Genomic DNA, 20405 nt, shown 5'->3' with positions numbered 1-20405 from the left:
TCTGACACGCACGACTTAATGATATAGTTCCTCTCAGACAGTGACGGCTTGAATGTTGACGCTAGACCTAAGCGTTTATCAGCCCTGTCTAAAAGACCCTTCCATGTCTCCCGAGCAACTTCTCCAGAGAAGTGGAAGACTACGCCTGGCACCCAAACTTTCCTCACCCCCTGTGCGTCTCCAGCAAGGTCACTGGCAACCGACACAAATCGCCGCGCACTGCTTTTGCCCTTATTCAGCCGGGATCCAGACGGCTCATTTTACTTCAAAAAAGCCGTATAAACGCACGGAAGCTGTCCTCATCCCAAACAAAAAGGGACACATCGTCCGCAGGTGCAGAGACGGCGACCTGGGCTTGACAGGGAAAGAGAAAGCCGCGGATGGAGGGACATGGTGCCACGCGATGCAAAACGGGGTCCGGGCACAGGGCAAAGAGCGAGGGGGACCAGGGACAACCCTGCCTGATCCCTGGCATAACTGCGAATCGCTCACTCAGGCGGCCATTAACAAGTAGCCGGCCTGGTCACGTTCGAGTAAGCTACCCGAAGACAAGATAAAGACTCTGGGGCAAACCGTAGAAACCTAAGACACCGAGCATGTACCGGTGCTCCATTATATCGAAAGCTTTCGCCTGATCGAACGATATAAATCAAGCGGAAATGCCGGTTCCCGACGCGAAGTCAAATACGCCCGCAAAAAAAGAGAGCACGTCACAGCGCTCAGGATCATAGCTGAGCTCTGGCGGGAAGTAGAACTTACTCAACCGGCTGCCCAAATGTGCCCTCTCCCACGTAGCGGCCAACCTTTCACCATGCAGCGGTACCCACGCGTCGCGGAGGTTGAACTGGATTACAAGATCCGTTAGTGCTCACGCGCCGACATAAGGTTTACAATGTCCAGGACCGCACACATCTCTCTGGGGATCGAGAACACAGTTAATGTCCCCAACTACAAGGGGCGGTAGGGTTCCAACAGGAATGCATAGAGATGCTGAAAACGCTGATAAATCGATGTGTCGCACCGGTGCATAAACAACCATGGCACGCCCTGCAAGCACGCGCCCGTCAAAGTCAAACCTGCAGTGAGCCTTGCGACGTAGGCTCTCGCGCAAAAATACAACTCCACCTGGAAGCTGCCCGATCAGTCAATGCGAGAAACTCGTCTACCGAAAACCGCTCCCAAAAACCACACACATCGCGCGGCGAGCGGAAATTACATTTCTGAAGGAAGAGAACCTCAACGTTTTGTGCCCGTGCATAATGAATTATCTCACTCTGTTTGTCAAAGCTTAGGAAACCCTGGGCAGTCGGGGAAAGAAAATGAATCAGAATGAGTGTAATATTGCGCTACTCAATGTTGACTCTCCCACCTATATTTCGCGGTCCTCAGAGGACACCTCAACACACAATTCCTTAGTGTCATCCGCGTCACCTGAGCCCGCGGAGGAAGGCAGACTCCGCTTGCACACGTCGGGTCAATCCAGGAGGGTTAGGGAGCGCGGTAGGTCAGCGACCTGACTGATAGGATTTGCCAGCACACGGGGGTCCTTGATCCTGGGCGGAAGCAAAACACTGTGCTGGGCGTACGAAGGCCCACGGCAGGTGGCTTTTCCGAGAGCTCCGTCTTGGGGGTGGTGACTTATCAGGAAATCAGTGCTCGTTCCGGGTTGCTTTTTTTCTTTAGGCGGCTACGCGAGCCACTGAAGTTCTACAAAGAACAGTGTTTTTGAATGCCCTTGCTCGTGCTGAGACTGCTCGGCCGCTTCGCTGCACTCGGTAGAGCTATAGTGCTGAGAGTCGTGAATAGGGAGGTGTCCGTCGACGACGATGACGTGGCCTCTCCAGCAGGTGCAATCGCCTCTTCCGAAGGCGACGTGTAGCCCTCGCGGTCCATCACTTGGCAGTCGCTCGGAGATTTCTCGATCGTCGTGGTGTCTCCAAGAACAGTGCTCCCTCTTGACGCCTCTACCAGCTGGCTTAAGGAGGCCCGGGCTAGTTCGGAAAATTCGCTTGCGCTTCCAAGGGCCCAAATACTACCAAGAGACCTCTTCTGGCTGGCTTGAGGGGAATCGGGGTACTTCAGGACATTCACTTGTGCTCTCGACAGCTTGCTGACTAGGGGGCGCACAAGGCGTCCCGAAAAAATGTCTTGCAGCCTACGCATAAGCCCGGGGCCGCAGGCAGTCGGCGGTTGCATGATTGCCCTTGCAGCGACGACACTTGGTGTTACAGTCGGCTTAGTCGCGGCCTTACTCCGACCAACGGCTGTAGCAGGGATTCCTCCAGTCGCTGACTTGGTGGCCGCTCTGACCATAGCGAGCGCATACCCCTCGCACCCTTTTGTACTCAAACTGGGCCTTCAACGCTTGTATCTTCATGAAGTTTTGCATAACCTTAGCCATCTCCATCTTTACCAGTCGCATGCCGGTCGTAATATGCTGAGGACTCCTCTACGGCGGCTTGCCAACGTTGAGGACCTTTCCTTTCGGTCTTAGTGCTGCCGCGATATCCGAGCTCCTAACGACGGGGTTCAAGAGGCACACCGTCACGTAGACAACCTGTGCGCCCATTCAGGCCACAGGAGACAAAACACCGTTCACGAAGATGGCTCCTTTTTCTTCGATCTTGCGAGAAGCAGCAGCCGAAGCGGCCACTGCGCGGAACATGAAACCAACTGTGTGCATCAGGGTGTCTAAGCCATAACAGCCTACGATTTCCTCTGGGCCGTTCAACAGGTCATCCACGGTGATGTCCTTCGGGACCATGAAGGAGAAGACATTTGCCTTGGGCGGTGGTTGACCAACCTCCCAAGACGTGACCCTAAATGTCCAAGAGGCGATCTAGTCGGCAGCAGGGCAGATGTCGTCCAGAAGGCAGGGGCAACCCCAAAATACAAATGTAGGGCCGCTTAGCGTACCCCGGAACCAGGTATCTAGGTAGCACGAGATATCAGCGTACTTCGGCATCAGGCTCGAGCATCTATGAGGAGACGCTTGAGCGTAAGCTAGCTGCTTCAGCTTCAGCTGGCCTTCCTCGATCGCTACAGCTCCTGGCGCTCTTAATGAGGTGGGCCCAACTCCCACTGAAGGCCTCGGTGATGAACGGGGAGCGGCACCAGGCGCTGCTTCTTTCTTTTTCTTCGACCGGCCACCCGACACAATTCTGCCATGCGTCAAAAGCCGGTGCGTACATGAGTGCAACACAAAGTATAGCCGTCTACAAACAGCTTCTCTTTATGCTTGGCCATTTCATGAAGTGGACAGGGAGCATTCCACAAATCTTTTTTTCATGCTGGTTTATTTTGAACCGATTTTATTAATTATACATTTTTCTCTTAGTACGCGTTATGCTATAACGCGAGGCGTTGGACAATGAATGTCGCGAGATTTTATCAGGCCTTGACTATAAAAGATGCTGACTTCGACGACAGGAGATGCCCACAGCCCGAGCCCCGAATCGGCTTCAACTCTAAAAGTTCTCAATAACAGGCGCGCGGATCTGCTTGTACGCCGTTTTCGTAAGCCAGACGGCCAGTCATTTAGCACTCCGAGAAGGCATATAATACCGACATATGATTCCTTTGGTGACATAAGTGTTTAGTTTAACAGCCCGAAGTGAAATCCAGATGGAAATGGGACGAAGACACCCTACATTGTGGGTCTTATCCTGTGCTCCTGTAGGAGCAAGCCAGCGAAAGTTTCTTCCGTAATTATTCCGCAGGCCGTTAATATCAGTAAAATCCACGCAATTTACAGTGTGGGCGGATGGAAGCTGAGAGTTGTTTCTATATGCCGTCAATACCAAAAGGGGCACAGTGATTCTGCGCCGTAGCCAGCATCACAGAACATTATCATTTGCTTGACACTGAATGTCGAAAACTCGGACTTGATGTACAAAGAGCAGTCCTCTGCCATAGAGCTGTCCTACGAGCAGACCACCTAAAGGATTTTGCGTAATCCAAGAGCTCGACATTTTGAGATCTTTCATCATTGCTTAGTGTGAAGATGTATTGCCCGATAGTGTATTAGACAAAAGCCTCCCTTTCAAAACTGCTTCACAAAGTTTTAAATCTATTTCGAAATCATTACGCTACGAGCAGATAGAGAAACATTTCGAAAAAAATGTCATTTTCCTAAACTGCTCCACTGAAAAAACAGTCCTGTGTTTAGCAATTTAGGAAAATGTGATTAGACCTATCAGGAAATACAGCAAAATGTTGCGAAAGCGAACAGTTTACACCAAGATTAGCGTGAAATGTAGTTGTAGGCATGGGAATTGTCAAGTGTTCGACCGTTTTTAGTAGGCCGTGGGCGGCTGTCTGCACAGGAAGGAGGAGGTCTGGACATTCATGGGTCAGCACATAAAGATACTCAGTGATGCTGGCGGCGGCGCAAAACCACTGTATGACATTTCGAGTAGATGGCCCTTAGAACACATGTTTCACTGTCATCGGTCCGCTCGGCAAAATGTCTACCTTCGAGCGACAATTAGGATTTGGATACCGTGCGCTGTATGAATAGGAAAGCAGGATGGTTGCGGTAGGACATGGGCGGCGTGCTGGAAAAAAGTTTTCCTAAGCCACGCAACTGAGTTTCTCTATGTCTTCTCAAGAAGCTGGCGGATGTTGCAGAAGAAGGGCCGTGCAGCTTGTTACGCTTTGAAAGAGTGAAGTTAGTGCGGCCCATTTTGCAGGATGAATGACGTTAAAAAAACAAGTTCCATGGCAAAAGCCTCAACGCATGTCACATACTGAGCCCTGGATTGCCAACGAAGCAAACACGCAGTTTTTTTATTAAAACCGTTCGAAAACACGACACTTCAGCCGACTCAGCACCTAGGGGAGTGTCGCTGCAACTTGCCGCCACTGCGGCGGACTTCCGGATGTGACGTGGCATTCAGGACTCCCCTGCGGCCGTCGCCTGTCCTCAGTAGCCCTTTTACGTGCGGCCTCACGCGAGTGAGCAGTGTAATTCGTGCCTCTTGCAAGAATAATAGCTTTCACGCGTTTCCGTAATGCGAGAAGCTGAAGAAACTCTGGGTTGCTGATACATAAAGAGCAAATTCGAAAAGTGCCGGGGCCGGTGTGGAGCGTACGGCAGTAGCACAACAGCGGATTTTGTGGTCGCGACGGCGGCAGCAGGCTCTGGGTCGACTCGACGAGCACGCGAAATGCGTGTACGGCCTACGTGAGGCGGTACGCTGTTGGCGCGGCCGCTCGGTGCGTCGGCGCGAGAACGACTACAGCGGCTGTGCGGCGCACTGCAAACTCGCGGCCGGGGGTCTCACGAGTGCGCAACACATACAACGGCTGACGTGAGAAGACACGCTGTTGTCGCGGCCGCTCGGTGCGTCGGTGCGCGAACGACTGCGGCGGTGGCTGTGCGGCGCGCTTCAAGCTCGCGGCCGGGCGTCTCTACGAGCGTTCTGAGAACGGCCGGCGCGAGACGATACGCTGTTGTCGCGGCCGGTCGCGGGGCGGGATCGAGTACAGCAGCTAGCTGTGCGGCCCACTGCACGATCGGCCGGTCGACTTTTCGAAAGCGCGAGTACGCCGACGCCATCGAAGAGCTCTGCGCCGACGCGAGGTTATACGCTGTTGTCACTGCTATTGATGTTATCGCGCCGGTCGGGGCGCGCACGAGTACAGCACGCGGGGCACTACACGGAATCGATTTAGATCAAACAACTTCGTCAAAAAACAAATAAATACTAGCCGCTTTTGGCACCATTTCTCCCGACAGTTAAAAAAAAACAGAAAACGAGGTCACATTTCGCAGCACTGAGCCTGGGGGAAGGTCACAGCTTCGCGAGTGAAGACACTGCAGTGCTTTCGTCGCTGCGTGGTATCATTATCTAATGATTTGAAGCGGGCATCCTGCTAACAGGAACAAAACTGCCCGTGTAAACAAAAATAATGAAATTCTGGATTTGAACTTTCACAACATGCGCTGAAACCGAATTCTTACACTCTAGCCGGTATGTTTCGACACTTTCCTCCCACGATAGCTTTCTTTTTTTCTTTTCTATCACCAACACAGGGTGGTTCGTTCGGCAGATGGCATATTAGCTGTGCCGGCGCCCATCTACCGCTCAAGACTGCCTTTTGTGCACCCAGCTTCGCCACGACGTCTCGCGATGCCTCTGTTTTCGTTTTACCGGACGTCGTCTCAGCAGCTCACAACGAAGTAATAATGGTTCAACGAACTTCCCAACCAATTTTTCTGCATGTTTTAAATGTATGAAGCAACAGACGAGCAGAAACACATCGAATGCGCGCCGTCTTCTCGCAGGCAGCTGTGAGAAAATCCGCCGGCTGCGCCCACTCGATTCCTGAGTGTGACGTCACTTCCGGCCGTCCGTAAAGGCCGCCCGTTTTTTCCAGTTTCGGTTTAAAAAGAGCGTTTTTGATCTTCGTTTACGATGCAGCGAAGCACATTGGGGCCTCAAAATTTTACAGGTAGAAATTTGTAAGGTTATACTACCGGAAAAAATAGCATTTAAGGAGCCGAAAATTTAGTTGCAGTTGGCCTTTAATTTATCTGCAACTTCACCGAACGCTAAAGTAATGCGTAAGGTATGTTTGGTTGCTAAGAATTTGTTAGCTATCAGGCGATTCGGCTAATGAACATTTTCGCGGCACCAGTTAACTTGTTTGTTTTGCAAAAACCATTTTACCTATCCCCTCAAAATTACATATAGCAGGCAATTTAGCTGGTGCATCCCCTCTTTCGGCAACGTGGCACAGTGGTGGATATCATATACAGCATCGTTGTCATCGTTTCTTTTCTCGCCGGTTGCCGTTTCTCGGCAGCTAGACAACTGCTTGTGAAGGGCCCAATTGAACGTTTGAGGTTGACTTGATCAATTCCTCTTATATTATCTATTAGCGCAAGAACATTTGGGTATGCAACAAGGGATATATATATAAATATATTCAAGATTTTCTTGCTGCTTCAGGCCGTTTGAATTGCTGAAGGGTGCTGATTATTGGGTAATTCGGGTTTTATTCATAACAAAGTTTCATTTTACGGCCTCTGTCTGTCCAGAAGTAGCTAAGTATTTCGACAATCGAGTTATCCCTGGCCAATCTCCCTTGTTGGTACGTGCCCAAACCTTTTAGGGCATCATCGTCATCATCCTCTCCACAATCTTCGAAGGCCTCCGCCAGCATGTTCCCGCGTACTGCACACTTCGTTGCTTGCGCAGGTTTCCTTGCATTCCTGGTTTTTGCAGTCAACCTGGGTATCTACCACCTAACAACTGATCCTGCTTCACACACCAAGACATGGGCTGTGTACTCCCGTCACTCTCGTAAGCACTTATGTCGATTTACGTTTCGATGAAGTGTGACGTGTAATTTCTTCCCATTGGCACCTTCCATGCACAAACTAATTTTCTTGCATGCTCGGATTTATTAATTGCTTGAAGCTCTTAGGCGTTTGTGTTCAAGCCTGCGACAAATAAGGGAGAAGCCACGTCTACGTAAAGCTTTCCAGTATTGCCGTGCTGCTGATAATTCGTAACTTTTCTCATTATGAAGGACGGCACATAATGCTGCACTCCCGGTAACCTGCCCAAAGAGGTCATTTAAGCTCGTCATTTGACCTATAGTGCTTTGTGAGATAAAAGCAATTACGGTGATTACACCTGTGGGTACTCTAGAAAAATGGGTGAAATGCGGTAACCAGCAGTGTGGATACACTTATGCAGTAGGTTTTCACGAGATAATAGATACCACGTTTCTCGGGTAAATACGCTTGTGATATTACACTCTCACCCAGGTCTACAGAGCTAGTGCTTTGTGTTCGCGTCTAGAAAGACGCGTGGTTCAACGTTTTTGGACCTTTTCTTTTGAACTGGTTCACGAGCGGTGTTTCGGAGAACGTCTTTCACATGCATCGCGCAGACGCATCGCCATTCTGCCCGTTTCCCCCGCGGAGAAGGCGTTAAAGGGGGCGTGACGCTCTTCCACGCTAAATGAGCTGTGCACATCTGGTGTCCTGCTAGTGCGTTCGAGCTGTGCTCGCCCTCCTTGAATACTCGCAATGGCCTTCTGGGAGACTCTGTACTTCCGCCCTTCCCTTCTAATGTATTTTCCTTCCCCGCACTGAGTCGTCTGCAGCTGCCCCCCGTGACTGCTTGCAATATTATCCGCACTGCAGTGTCCACTTTCCATTTCCTTTTTAACGGATCAAGCGCAACGACAAACTCCATGACATTGCCTTTGGTCTGGAGGACATTTGAACGTGGACGTATTTAGGCCCAATGCTGTATGACTGCATCGCTCTGGTGGTAGGGTTTAGATTAGTCTCTTCAGCAGGAGAGTAAGACGTGCAGGAAGCGGGTGCGGACCCGACCGCCCCATGCATGTGCGTTGTAGCTTTGACTTCAGCGTTGGAATTTTTTGCCCCGTATGAGTATTTTGTGGAGAGGGGGGGGGGCGCAATATAGATAATATTATAAGCGGAGCAGGTTGTCTTCGAATTAGCTCGAATTTGTCAATATGCCTTGTTTTTTTATATGCGGGTTCCAGACCACGAAGCGTAATGAAGGCGCGCCCTGGTCAGGGCGCTATAAGCCAACAATTTTATGCTAAGTGCCATCGTTTGAACTGTGGAACATTTTGAAAAGCGATCAGTCGTCTGCAAGAAGGCCAGTATTTACATCCTGGTCAGTACGAGTTGTTTCCTGATTAATATATATTGGGAAGTAACTGCGCGAGTGCATTTCACTGGGGGACGCTGGAAATGACAGAGAAGGAATCGGAGTAACATTGAGAAAATGTTTTCGTGAAATTCGTTCGCAGTTTGTTAAAGGGAAGCTGAAGCGCTTTCCAAAAAAATTGAGTTAGATTAACAGTTATATAGTTTCTTGCGCGCTGATTCCGAATATCACATTGAAATTTATCGTACATGAGTCCAAGTGGCATTTACCTTGCAAAAAGCGCGGCCCCGTTTGAAAGACGCGCGCTTTTCGTCTTTTGACGCCCTGATTGGTTGCGCCCGTCATGACGTCAAAGGCGGACACCCTTCAGCCGCGAGGGTTGTCGGAAGCATTGCGAACGATCGCACGGTTGCCTCTGCGGCAATTTAGCTTGCAGTTTAATTTTCGCACATGACTGGAAGTTTGTTTTATAATTTCCCGGGCTGTTGGTTCAATTATCTTGGAGCTTAAATTTGCTTTACACGACAGAGAACCCCAAAGCAGTGACTGTGACGTCGACTAGTGGGTTCCATCAAAATATTTTTGAATTAGGCGACCAGCATAGGGGGATTTTATGCCTTATGTTATTATTAGGTACTGCCTTAACTGTTTCTTATTATACACAAAACCATTTATGCCGAAGATTAATGGGCGTTTTATAAACAATCTACCAACGAAAAGCACGTACGTGCACTGCGCGAAAAAAATAACGTTCATGCGCTGTAAACATATATATAGCGAGACACATCTTGCCGGTACACGCATAAACCAACAAGCAGACTCTGCTTCCGCATTTCCTTTGTTTATTGTCGCCCACCCCAGCCCCGTTACTCATCCCCGTACACAGACCCACACGCGCGCGCCATTTCGGCAGCGGCGCTACGGCGCCTCCGCTATTGCTAGCTGCACTTCGATGAGTGGCGTCTTACTGCTTCACATGCATTTATTCTGAAAACACTGCAGCATACTAGTTCCTGCTCAGCATTATTGGCTGTAGTAGGGCTTGATTTTCGCTTGTGCGTTGCGCATTCTTCTAAAATATTACGGCCAACTCGTTATAATTAACAGACCAGTCGGACAAGGCAGTTACGTTGTAGTTACGTTACTTTAGGTAACAATCACCAAACGTTTGTGATAATGAATCGTTGGCCTGTTTCAGCATTTCTATATTTAAGCATTTACCGCGCTAGTCAGACAGAGGCCGTATATTTACTCTTCGCTCCTAATTTTTTTAGTATCATCATTATATATATATCACCGACTATCATTGGAGCACACTTGAGGTTCAGTGATAACAAGTGCTTGCCAGGTTATAATATGCATGCCACGCGGAATCTTGGGCAAAAAATTAGGCCCCCGCAGTCAACACAAATTATGGCACGGTGGTGGTTCGGAGTGTTTTTTTTTTAATTCCATGCAAACATCACCTTATCGTGACATGTATACTTGCAAAATAAGTAATCTGGTTGTCTTGGTTCTTTTACTTTGTAGGAATACTGTTTACCTCTTAGCCGGGAGAGAACTTCTATCAGGATTGGCCCCTTGTTTTAGTTTAGCCAAAAAATTGTTTTTTTGAACACTGTCCTGAGCCCATAGGGAAAGAAAACCGACGCGTTTAACGAAACAAGTATTTCCTGAACAAATGTGACTTGGTTTCTGGAATGGAGCGAAACAACCCCGGCCAAAGTACAGCAGTATTCCCCATCCTTCCTGAATCTCGAATCTAATGTGAACATTCACGACCGTCGCATAAAAAAAAAAACCTCATTAGAGCGGTTTACAAAGTATTTAACGTAGTGTAGTATATTCTCTGTCATCAAGCACAGCCACCTCGGCTGTCGCTTCCGTATGTTATCAAGCATCCCGGCGTGGCATTATTCTGCTTAGAAATACGGCATGATAACGTATGCCTCATTTGGCGTTGGTGCATACTTTTTGAACACGAAAATTGTACAAATGAGTGCTATCAACCACAACAACAAGTATCATTCACAAGGAAACACGGCGAAAAAAGCATGGCCGAGGCGGCCGATCCGGCCGGAAGTCCAGGTATGACGTTTTTCAGCCGGTTTTCGCCCGCGCTCTTCGGTCTTCCGGCATCGCGCGGCGAGATGGGGGCGGGGCATCGGGCCACTTTTGTTTGCTCATTGCGCCGCTTCTATTGCATGTATTGCGAAAATATTTCGTACACATGAACTATTCAATGTGTACTTGCTGCTAGTCAACTTTTCTTTTAATTCTAAAACCGCTTCACCTTCCCTTTAAGAACGGCTTTTTCGCCTATGTGAACTCATTCAAGACTTCGTTTTGTTTTTTGGAGTTAGAGTTCAGGTAGCGTCAAAATTTATATCGATTGGTTTTTTACGTGTGTGTAATTAATTGTATGTGTGTTCACACCAATGTATGTGTATGTGTGTATGTGTGTTCACACCAATGTGCCTCCGCTTTATCTCGCCTTCAAAAGTTTAGGTCAGTACTTCTTTCAAGATGCGTCTCAGATATTCTTAAGCGCTACAAATACCAGCAAAAGTCACTTTGATACGTAGAACAGTCAGGGAGGTAATCACAGATTTGAGAAAATGTATAGTCCCGTTTTTCCTCGGTTTGGAGCAAAATATTCTGAAATGCCGCTTTAGTGAGCTCCTATGCCACGGAAGAATTGTTCTCCCGAAATTGTAGGTCTCTACGTTTTGCACGTTTAACTAGATGTTGACGAATCGGTCAGTGAATCAGTCTAATATCGACGAGAGACGTTAGTCGACCGGCAACCCTGCCAAATATATGCCTCCCTTGTGCTCCCCTCTCACCTCTCCAGCTGTCCCTGTACTGTCTTGTTCCTCCCAAGATGACACGCAATAGGTTTGCTCAAGTCAATTTAAATCAACCGAATTAACGTGTCTACCGCGTTCTAAATATACCGCGATCCATTGCTCATATTCTGGTGCCTCGATTCTAGCCCTGCCGTACGGCGGACACCCGCCTGAATTGAGCACACTGCAACAATATGTATAGAACCCCATTGCTGTACTGCTAAGGTGTTGCGTAGCTGAGCACGAGGTCGCGGGTTCGACTCCCGGCTGCGGCGGCCGCTTTTCTGATGCAGGCGAAAAGCAAGAACACGCATTTGTACGAGATTTCGGCGCATGTTAAAGATCCCCAGGTGGTCAAAATAAATCCGGAGCCCTCCACTACGGCACGCCTCTTCGAATGCGTTGCGTCGTCGCGTTAAAACCTACAATCAGTCAATCAACCATTGCCGTACTCCTGCGCGTTCGAAGTGAAACGTGGAACCCATCTAGCCAATCCTTTCGTTACTGTTGCCGTCAGATGTCTTAAAATGCTGCCAGGAGCTGCATTGGCCCGCGCGACAGCGGGTGTTGATTTCCTGCTGTTGATATAGTATTCGGTTTGCTATCGCACAAAACCAAGCATTCATGAATTTTATAATAAAGAAACGCTGCAAATATAACATATGTATGGATTTTCGGCCTAATATTTGCATAATGTCGTGTTTTTGTTCACGAATGTTGACAAGTATGAATATTTCCACCGGAACTAGACGTTTAGATTTGGCTGCTGGTTTATAGGAATATTGTGTAACTTGAGTTTCCTTTTGCCCGGGTTATTGATTATAGCCACATACAGACAGACATCGAGAAAGACAAGTAGACAGATATACACAACCCAGATAGACAACCCGAAATTTCTGCGTTTAAGTGTCCCATGAAAGACTATCATTTTTAAAACAGAGAGGAAAGCTACTAGTAAACAAAGCGAAGAAACACAAAGGGAAAGAGGTAGTTTGTTCTTTCTTCTTTGGAAATTATGTAGTATTGCTTTTAAAATGTTCAAAAATAGAAATAACTTGATGAAAAACATGCTGCCTTCGAGGGGCCTCAACCCACGGCATTTAGAATGCCGCTGGTATGCTGTACCAACTGGGCTACCAGGGATGCCGTGGCCCTTCCACATTCCGCGTGTTTATGTGAAGGTAGAAATTTCTAATATAGGAGTTGGATGATTTTGGGGTTTAACACGGAGTGATCCGGAAATATTTTTAAATCCTAAGTCGCTTCTTTAGCGTATGCCTAAACCTCTAACCACGCGCGCTTTCTTTTTACACCTCTATCAAAAAGCCTTCTCCGCGGCAGAAATCCAACCTGCATCCTTGGGCTTAAACAGCTCATGGTTTTAGCCACTAAACCACCTTCGTGTTTCGGTATATGTAATTGCATAGTACGTGCATAGTTAAATGAGTGGCGGTGGGTGTGTTTTTCTGTGTTTACGCCGGAGCCCACGTATTTTGTACGCTACTAATTTTTTGTACTTCTCTCATCTACATGCAGGCGACTACGACAACAGCTTTTTCTTTGTGGAGATTTGCGGTGCCCCGTGCCTCAACTTTATGCAGGCCTGCGCTGTGGAGTCGGCCGCTAATAAACACCCAGACCGGAAGGTTGTGCTGCTTCATAGGATGCCGGTTACCAACAAACAAAAGGTACGCATGAGGATTTCTTTAACAGGAAAAGATCTATAGATTCCTTGTTTTAATATTTCTGGAAACAAACACTTGAGATATGATGAGCCTCCTGTGAAGAAAGGAAGCACACTAGAAGCGATTTTATTGTTTTGGCGTATCACACAAAGGAAGCTAAAAATAAAGTATGTGTAAAGGGACCGGATCTTCAACTCTTTTCAGGCAAAGAAAACTGTTCGCGATATTTACATCCAAATACCCTTCTTCAAGGAAACTAGTATATATTTTAACTACGGCAACAATATATAGGTGGCCTTTAAATGCAAGGAAAGGCCCCATCACCAAATTACATTCAAATTCAGCGGTGTTTTGCATCTGAGTGCAATTACGGTTATTGTTGGAGCGGCCCATAAAAGTTTTGTTTTATGTAAACTTCTTATGGAGCCCTGTGTTTATGCTCAGAAATCCCGTCGATTTATATGCCCTTGCATGTGTATCGCTTAGCCTCTTGGAAAGCTACGTTGTAGGAGGAGCTGCCTAAATAACACGTGATTCCTGGTGTAGGCCTGATTACGGCCATAACAATAAATACTTGCTCGCGAACTTGCGTGCGAATACGCAGTCGCTACTTTTGACTCGGCCTCTCCACGTCTGTTGCCAAATGCGTACGCTGGTGTGCCTCTTGTCAGCACCTCCAGCCCTCAACGGCGCCTCCCGCAGGACACTTCAACCTCTTTTCCGTCGGCGCCTTTCGGGACCATAGGCATCGACTTGTTGGGACCACTACCTCCAACGCCATGAAGATACCGTTGGATAGTCACGGCTGTCGACCACGTGACACGATACACTGAAAACAGCGCCCATTCACTCTGTAACAGCTCCTAAAGTCGCAAACTTCATACTGCACAACAATATTTTGCGCCACTGCGCCCTTCTGTACTCGAAGATCTTCTGCATGGCTCCAACATGGTGCACAAAGCAACTTCCAGCTACCACCTCCAGACGAGTGGTTGAACTGAGAGATTCCATCGAACCCTCTCTGTCTTCATGTGCAAAAGTCCTGGTCATCGCAACAAAGATATCATCCTTCCCTTTGCGACTGTCGCATATAATACGGCAACGCAAAAGACGACTGTATACTTACCATTCTTCCTAGTCTTTGGCCGCTCCCCCTCTATCACCATTGAGTCAACTTTCTTCTATGCTCCTGTCGCCTCTGAAGCGCCATCTCAGGAGCAGTATGTTTCACGGCGTGGCCACTGCCGCCAAATCGCGTGAAGTCGAACGGAAAGTCAGTAGCAAGAACGCGAAACTCACTACGACGTGGCACATTACCCTCTTCACTTGCGGTACGATGAAGTATTGTTAGCGACCCCTGTTCGTGTACCCGGTCTGTGCGGGACATTTCTTCACCGTTTTCTTGGTTGATATAAAATATAGAACGACCTTCACCAGTTAATTACCGTGGGAGGCCAGTATAACTGTATTCAGATCGGCGCCGCCCTGGTACTGAAACCATACGCGTATGTCTTCGAAAGGCGTTCAACCGGAGGGCCGCACAATGACTCGCGGCCAGGCGGCCGCTCCCAGCCGCAGAGCGGTAATTGTGTGGAATTCGCTGACTACACTCCCTATGCTCTTCAATACGTTACGGACTCTTTCTCACAATGAGCACACTAGCATCAGTGTCAGCTCCAATGGAATCCGCATCATCATCACCTGTACATTGTAATCATCGCCACTTGGAGGGTTCCTGCGCAAGAGCGTCCGAATAAACCGGTCTTGCTTTCCATCGTCTCTCACTTGGTCAGTATTAAGAAATTGATTTAGGTAACCCACTCTGCTTTATTACAAGATAAAAAGACGCTTTCTACCGAAAAAGAGAAGACATTTTACACTACTGTGGAATTTTCTGCCTGAACTAGCGTGATATAGGCAGGCGTAACGTAATTTAAGCGGAATAGTAATACTTATCGTAATTTAAACGCACCGTACCCTTCAAATGATACGAGTCCGAATTACAGCGGCTACTAGAGTCACCGTCATTCTTCCCCACAGTGGTTATATTCACTGTCCCCCACTTGCGCGAACAGCAATCAGCGACGTCATTGAGACATCACCATGGAGCTGCTGTGGTGTCCCAATGGCTTCAAGATTACTTTCTGTCATCTCGGTTATTTTAGGTTGCGATGCTGATTTTATGGTTATCTATTCAATGGAGTCTCTTTTATAAACCCAACAAATTTCGCCCTCATAATCCTGTTGGGCAGATTGTGTCTCTGAGATTCGAATATCTCAAAAAAACTTTACTTCTTTGTTTACCTAATTATCTTTGATACAGACCTATTTCGTTTCGTATGAATAGTGGGACCTATCACGTGAGAGCAATTGGAGTACGGGAAAGAAGAGAAAGTGACATATACAAGCAATGACTTTATTACAAATTCCAAAACAAGCGTCATAACGTATACAGTATTGCGATTGAACACGTTGTGTAGCTTTCGAATGTTTATATCAGAACATTCAAGAATGTGTCGCGCAAACTTGTACTATGGCTAAAATTCTTCTGGAAAACCGGAGGTAACACGGCTGAGTGCACCCAAAAGGCGAATATCTTGGTCATTGGTTCACCAGAGCTAAAACACAGACGGATAGAGAAAGAAAATTTTAACTGTACGAGATGTAAGCCCAACGAGAGTTCTGCTTTTTGCACCTTAAAGGGACACTGAATTGATTAGTAAACATTGCAGGATTACAAGCGCAAAGTGTAGTCCGGAGTTCACAGGTCGTGTTTCGACCAGTCTGAGTGCGTTTAGGCGAATATATTAAGTAGTAAAATCAATTCGGAAGTACTGTCCTCCTCTCAGCATCCTCGCCAAACTTTCTGTGGCGTTTTTGTGTGACGTCAGCAGGAGATGACTTGGATTGACCGCGCTACTACACGGCTCGCTGACCTTCCGACATAGTAGGTCGGCCCAGCGTGTAGTCCGCCGGCCGCCAAGTGGTCGTCGCAAGTCGTTCGCTCAGTTCAAACGATGCCACGATACTTTTGTGAATTGAAGATTGTGCCTTTCTTCACTTTATTAGTTCGTATACTGTGTCAAGATCCAAGTCCAGGTCGCTCCACACAAGCGCATCACACGCGCAGATGCGAGGGTTCACCTACTGGTACGCAGTAGTAAAATCTAAGACCGCAAGCTGGCAGGTCACCAAAGCCAATGTAGGTACTAAGGAAATAAAATAAACCGAAACCTTTGCCGTCAGCGTAAAACTAGGGAGAAGAAAGAACTTTTTGCGCTGGGTGAACAAGCACAGCTCTCAGCAGCACGGTCACACATCCGCGAACGCTTTTCCGTCTAAGAAACAGAATTGCTAGACGTGCGATGTTGTGGACATTTGGGGGACGCTTGCTGCACGAGCGCTATACAACAAATAGTCACGTAAGCTGTTTGAAATGCTAAAACTAAACAATATTGTAAATTGGTTATACGTTATATACCTTATATTTTAATATCCATCATCGCTGGCCCGTGGTCTACTGGTCTGGAGTGCTGGGTATGTTATTTTTTTATGTCGGAAGTTGGAATCTCCGAGGGTACATTCCATTTGATGTAAGGTGATTTTTTCGTTTGCTGCCGATGTTTTCTATACTGAGATTGCCATTTTGGGGCGATAATGTTTACTGCTCCATGAGCGAATTCGCAGAACACGCGCAGGCTGACACTGACGCGCGAGTGAGTTCTCGTTAACGTGCTGTTGCCATAAGCACCGACAGCTTGCGGTCAGTGGGCACAAGCCACAATCAGCAGACTGTTGGCCTAGTGTGAACACGCTTTTTACTATGCATGTATGAGTGAGGCAAGCTCCAAATATAGGGGAAAAGCCCATTGCATTTGAGCGTCTGTGGTGTCGCGGAAGGCGTTCATCCACTGCGCCAGCCTCGGCTAGTGATTGCTACGATTCCAAGTTCTCCTGGGAGGCTTATCTTAGGCATTTTACAGCCGAAAATATTGTTACGTGGCAACGAAGGGGATTTTTTTAGAGGTTGTATTTACAAAAAAAAATTCCCCGCATTTCCCCGAGGGGAAGAATGTGAAAGTGCGAATTTGCGCGGTTCGGTAATGTTCGCGAAAGAGAGATCACACACACACACACAACTACAAAGAAAGAAAGATGCATTTATTCACAGACACCTATTTGTGTTGTCGTTGCACTTGATTGCTAGAGCGGATCTCAGCTTTGAAATTTCGTGTCAGTACTCCTTTAAGCGGGTGCATTAGCCCTTGTCACGCCCGATTCCTGGCCAATCCCCCACGTGGGTATGTGCCATGTCAGCGGCCAGGCAGCGCGCGCCCATCTCCCCCCGTTGCCAAGGAAGACGAGGAGATTCCTGGCCAATCCCCCACGTGGGTATGCAATGCGGACATCGCCAATTGATTGCTAGAGCGGATCTCAGCTTTGAAATTTCGTGTCAGTACTCCTTTAAGCGGGTGCATTAGCCCTTCTCACGCCCGATTCCTGGCCAATCCCCCACGTGGGTATGTGCCATGTCAGGGGCCAGGCAGCGCGCGCCCATCTCCCCCCGTTGCCAAGGAAGACGAGGAGATTCCTGGCCAATCCCCATCTCCCCCCCTTGCAAAGGAAGACGAGGAGATTCCTGGCCAATCCCCCAAGTGGGTATGCTATGCGGACATCGCCGGTGGACGCAGGTTCAGGGTCGCTTAAGAAGTGCATCGCACTTAATAGACGGGATAGTAAAGGCAGAAAGGCAGCCGTGATGTCCCAGCTGCTGCACGATTACCAACATCAGCGAGCGTCTTCTTCTTCTCTAGTCTCTGGGTTCCCTTACCCCAGATGGCGCATACTCGCTGAGCGGGGGTTGGATGCTTCTTCCGTTTTTAGTAAGCAGCCAAGCGACCGAGTCCGTGATATGATCTCCGGTAGTAGAAGCAACGTCCAGGTGCTGACGACGGTAGAAGTTGAGGACTCAACTTAATCACGGGCGAAAAAGGGCTTCAGGGGGCACACATGCACAATTTGAGACGCTGGTTGCGCAGTTGACGGCGGGGCATGGCCGGAATAATTTCGTACGTCACAGGAGTAACCAAGCGAATGATGCGGTAGGGGCCTGTGAAGTGGGACAGTAGTTTTTCAGATAGCCCAACATGACGTGAAAGTGTCCAAAGGAGGACCAGGGAGCCAGGTGGAAGCACACATCACGGTGGGCCTCGTCGTTGCGGCGCTTCTGACTTGCCTGTGAAACCGTAATCTTTGCGCGGGCGATCTGCCGGGCCACGTCAGCTTGGCAATGAGATCGCGTGCCTACTCAGTTCGTGGCGTAGTCGAGTCAGGCAACATGATGTCCAATGGCAGGGCAGGGTCACGGCCGAAAATGAGGAAGAAGGGAGAGAAGCCGTCATTGTCGAGGCGCGGCGAATTGTAGGCGAGAGTAACTTAAGGGAGAGGAATGCCCCAGTCACGGTGGTCGGTGGACACGTACATAGCGAGCATATCCGTGAGCGTCTTGTTAAATCGTTCAGCGAGACCATTGGTCTGCGGATGATAGGCCGTGGTGAGGTTGGGCTTAATACGGCAGTACTGAAGAAGGTCGTCGACGGCCTGAGATAAGAAGCACCGACCACGGTCCGTGATCAGCTCACGAAGAGCGCCGTGATGGAGAACGATGGCATGCAGTAGAAAAACGGCGACGTCCGTGGCACAGCTGGTATGAAAGGCACATGTGATTGCGTAACGCATGGTGTAATCGGTGAAAAGGGTGATCCACCTGTTACCAAAGCGGGATAAGGGGAAAGGACCGAGAAGGTCCAATCCAACCTGGAAGAATTGTTAAGAACGAACATCAATTAGTTGCTGGAAGTTGCTGCCTGCTGGAAGTGACCGAGGCGTCTTGAGGCATTGGCAAAGGTCACAAGCCGTGACGAACCTTCGCACAGACGTGTAAAGGCTGGGCCAGTAAAAGCTACGCCGCACACGGTCGTAGGTATGAGTGATGCCAAGATGGCCAGCAGTCGGCACGTCACGAACCTAGTAGAGTATGTCGGGATGGAGGTGCTGAGGTACGGCGAGAAGGGCGTCAGGGCCATCCGCCCGGAAGTTGCGGCGGAAGAGGACGCCATTACGCAGTGTAAAGGCGTGCAGAAATGGGTCGGACGGCTCCGAGCTAAGACGACTTATGACCTGCCGAAGTGATGGGTCGCGTCGTTGGTGGGCGGCTATGTCGTGCAAGTCGGACAGGGCAAATACGCAGGCGTCATCATCATTCCACGTTTTATCAGGCGGATCAACAGGATGACGAGACACGCCGTCGGCGTCCCGGTGCATTCGACATGACCTGTACACCGCGGAATAGTCATACTAATTGAGTCTTAACGTCCAGCGGCCTAGTCTTCCGTACGGATTTTTTAAAGAAGAAAGGCAACATAGGCTATGATGATCGGTAATAACCGCAAAGGAATTGCCATACAAATATGGACGGAACTTGCTGACTGCCCAGACGAGTGCGAGGCATTCACGTTCCGTGATGGAAGGGTTCCGTTCAGCGGGGGACAAAAGTCGGCTGGCGTAGGCTATCATACTAACCTGACCAGTCTGTTTCTGAACCATTGCTGCCCCTTTCCCATGGCCACTCGTGTCCGTGCGAACTTCTGTTGGAGCCAACAGATCGAAATGTGCCAAAACTGGGCAACGATTGAGCTGGTCAACGAGAACGGCAAACGCTGCGCTAACCGCGCTGCCCAAACAGATTGAGGTAGCGCCCTTAAAGAAGTTATGTCAATGGCTGGGCGATCTTAGCAACATTCTCGATTAAATGGCGAAAGTAGGAGCATAGTCCCACAAAGCTGCGAACATTCTTTGCCGAAAGCGGGATTCGAAATTCTGAGACGGAACGTACTTTTCGGGATCAGGTCGGACACCAGGAGCTTCGACTACGTGGCCGAGGATCTTGAGTTGCCAGTCACCGTAACGGCATTTTGAGGAGTTGAGCCGAGACCGGCAAGACGGAAAACCTCTAGGATGTCTGCAAGACGATGGAGATGAGTTTCGAATGTCGGGAAAAAAACTATGTGACGTCGTCCAAGTAGCAGATGCAGGTCAACCACTGGAAGCCACGTAAGAGGGAGTCGATTATTCTTTCGAAGGTAGCCGGGGCGTTGCCCAGACAACACGGCATGTAGGAATCTTAGTAAATCCATAAATACCTAAGG

The 20405-nt window shown here is 48.7% G+C and overlaps 1 protein-coding gene across 1 annotated transcript in view; it reads left to right on the top strand.

Annotated features, from left to right (window-relative positions):
- LOC144161922 (uncharacterized) overlaps positions 1–20405 on the top strand; it is a 131511-nt gene that overhangs the window by 37792 nt on the left and 73314 nt on the right. Inside the window, exons 2-3 of the mRNA XM_077692475.1 lie at positions 7233–7310; positions 13049–13200. Of these exons, the coding sequence (XP_077548601.1) occupies positions 13108–13200 (93 nt within the window). The 5' untranslated portion in view covers positions 7233–7310; positions 13049–13107. The remainder of the gene's footprint in view (positions 1–7232; positions 7311–13048; positions 13201–20405) is intronic.

The sequence above is a fragment of the Haemaphysalis longicornis genome, unplaced genomic scaffold, assembly GCF_048455015.1.
Source record: "Haemaphysalis longicornis isolate Haplotype H1 unplaced genomic scaffold, Haemaphysalis longicornis Haplotype H1 scaffold_12, whole genome shotgun sequence".
NCBI classification, from domain to species: Eukaryota; Metazoa; Arthropoda; class Arachnida; order Ixodida; family Ixodidae; genus Haemaphysalis; species Haemaphysalis longicornis.
This window is presented reverse-complemented; position numbering and strand designations above follow the sequence as displayed.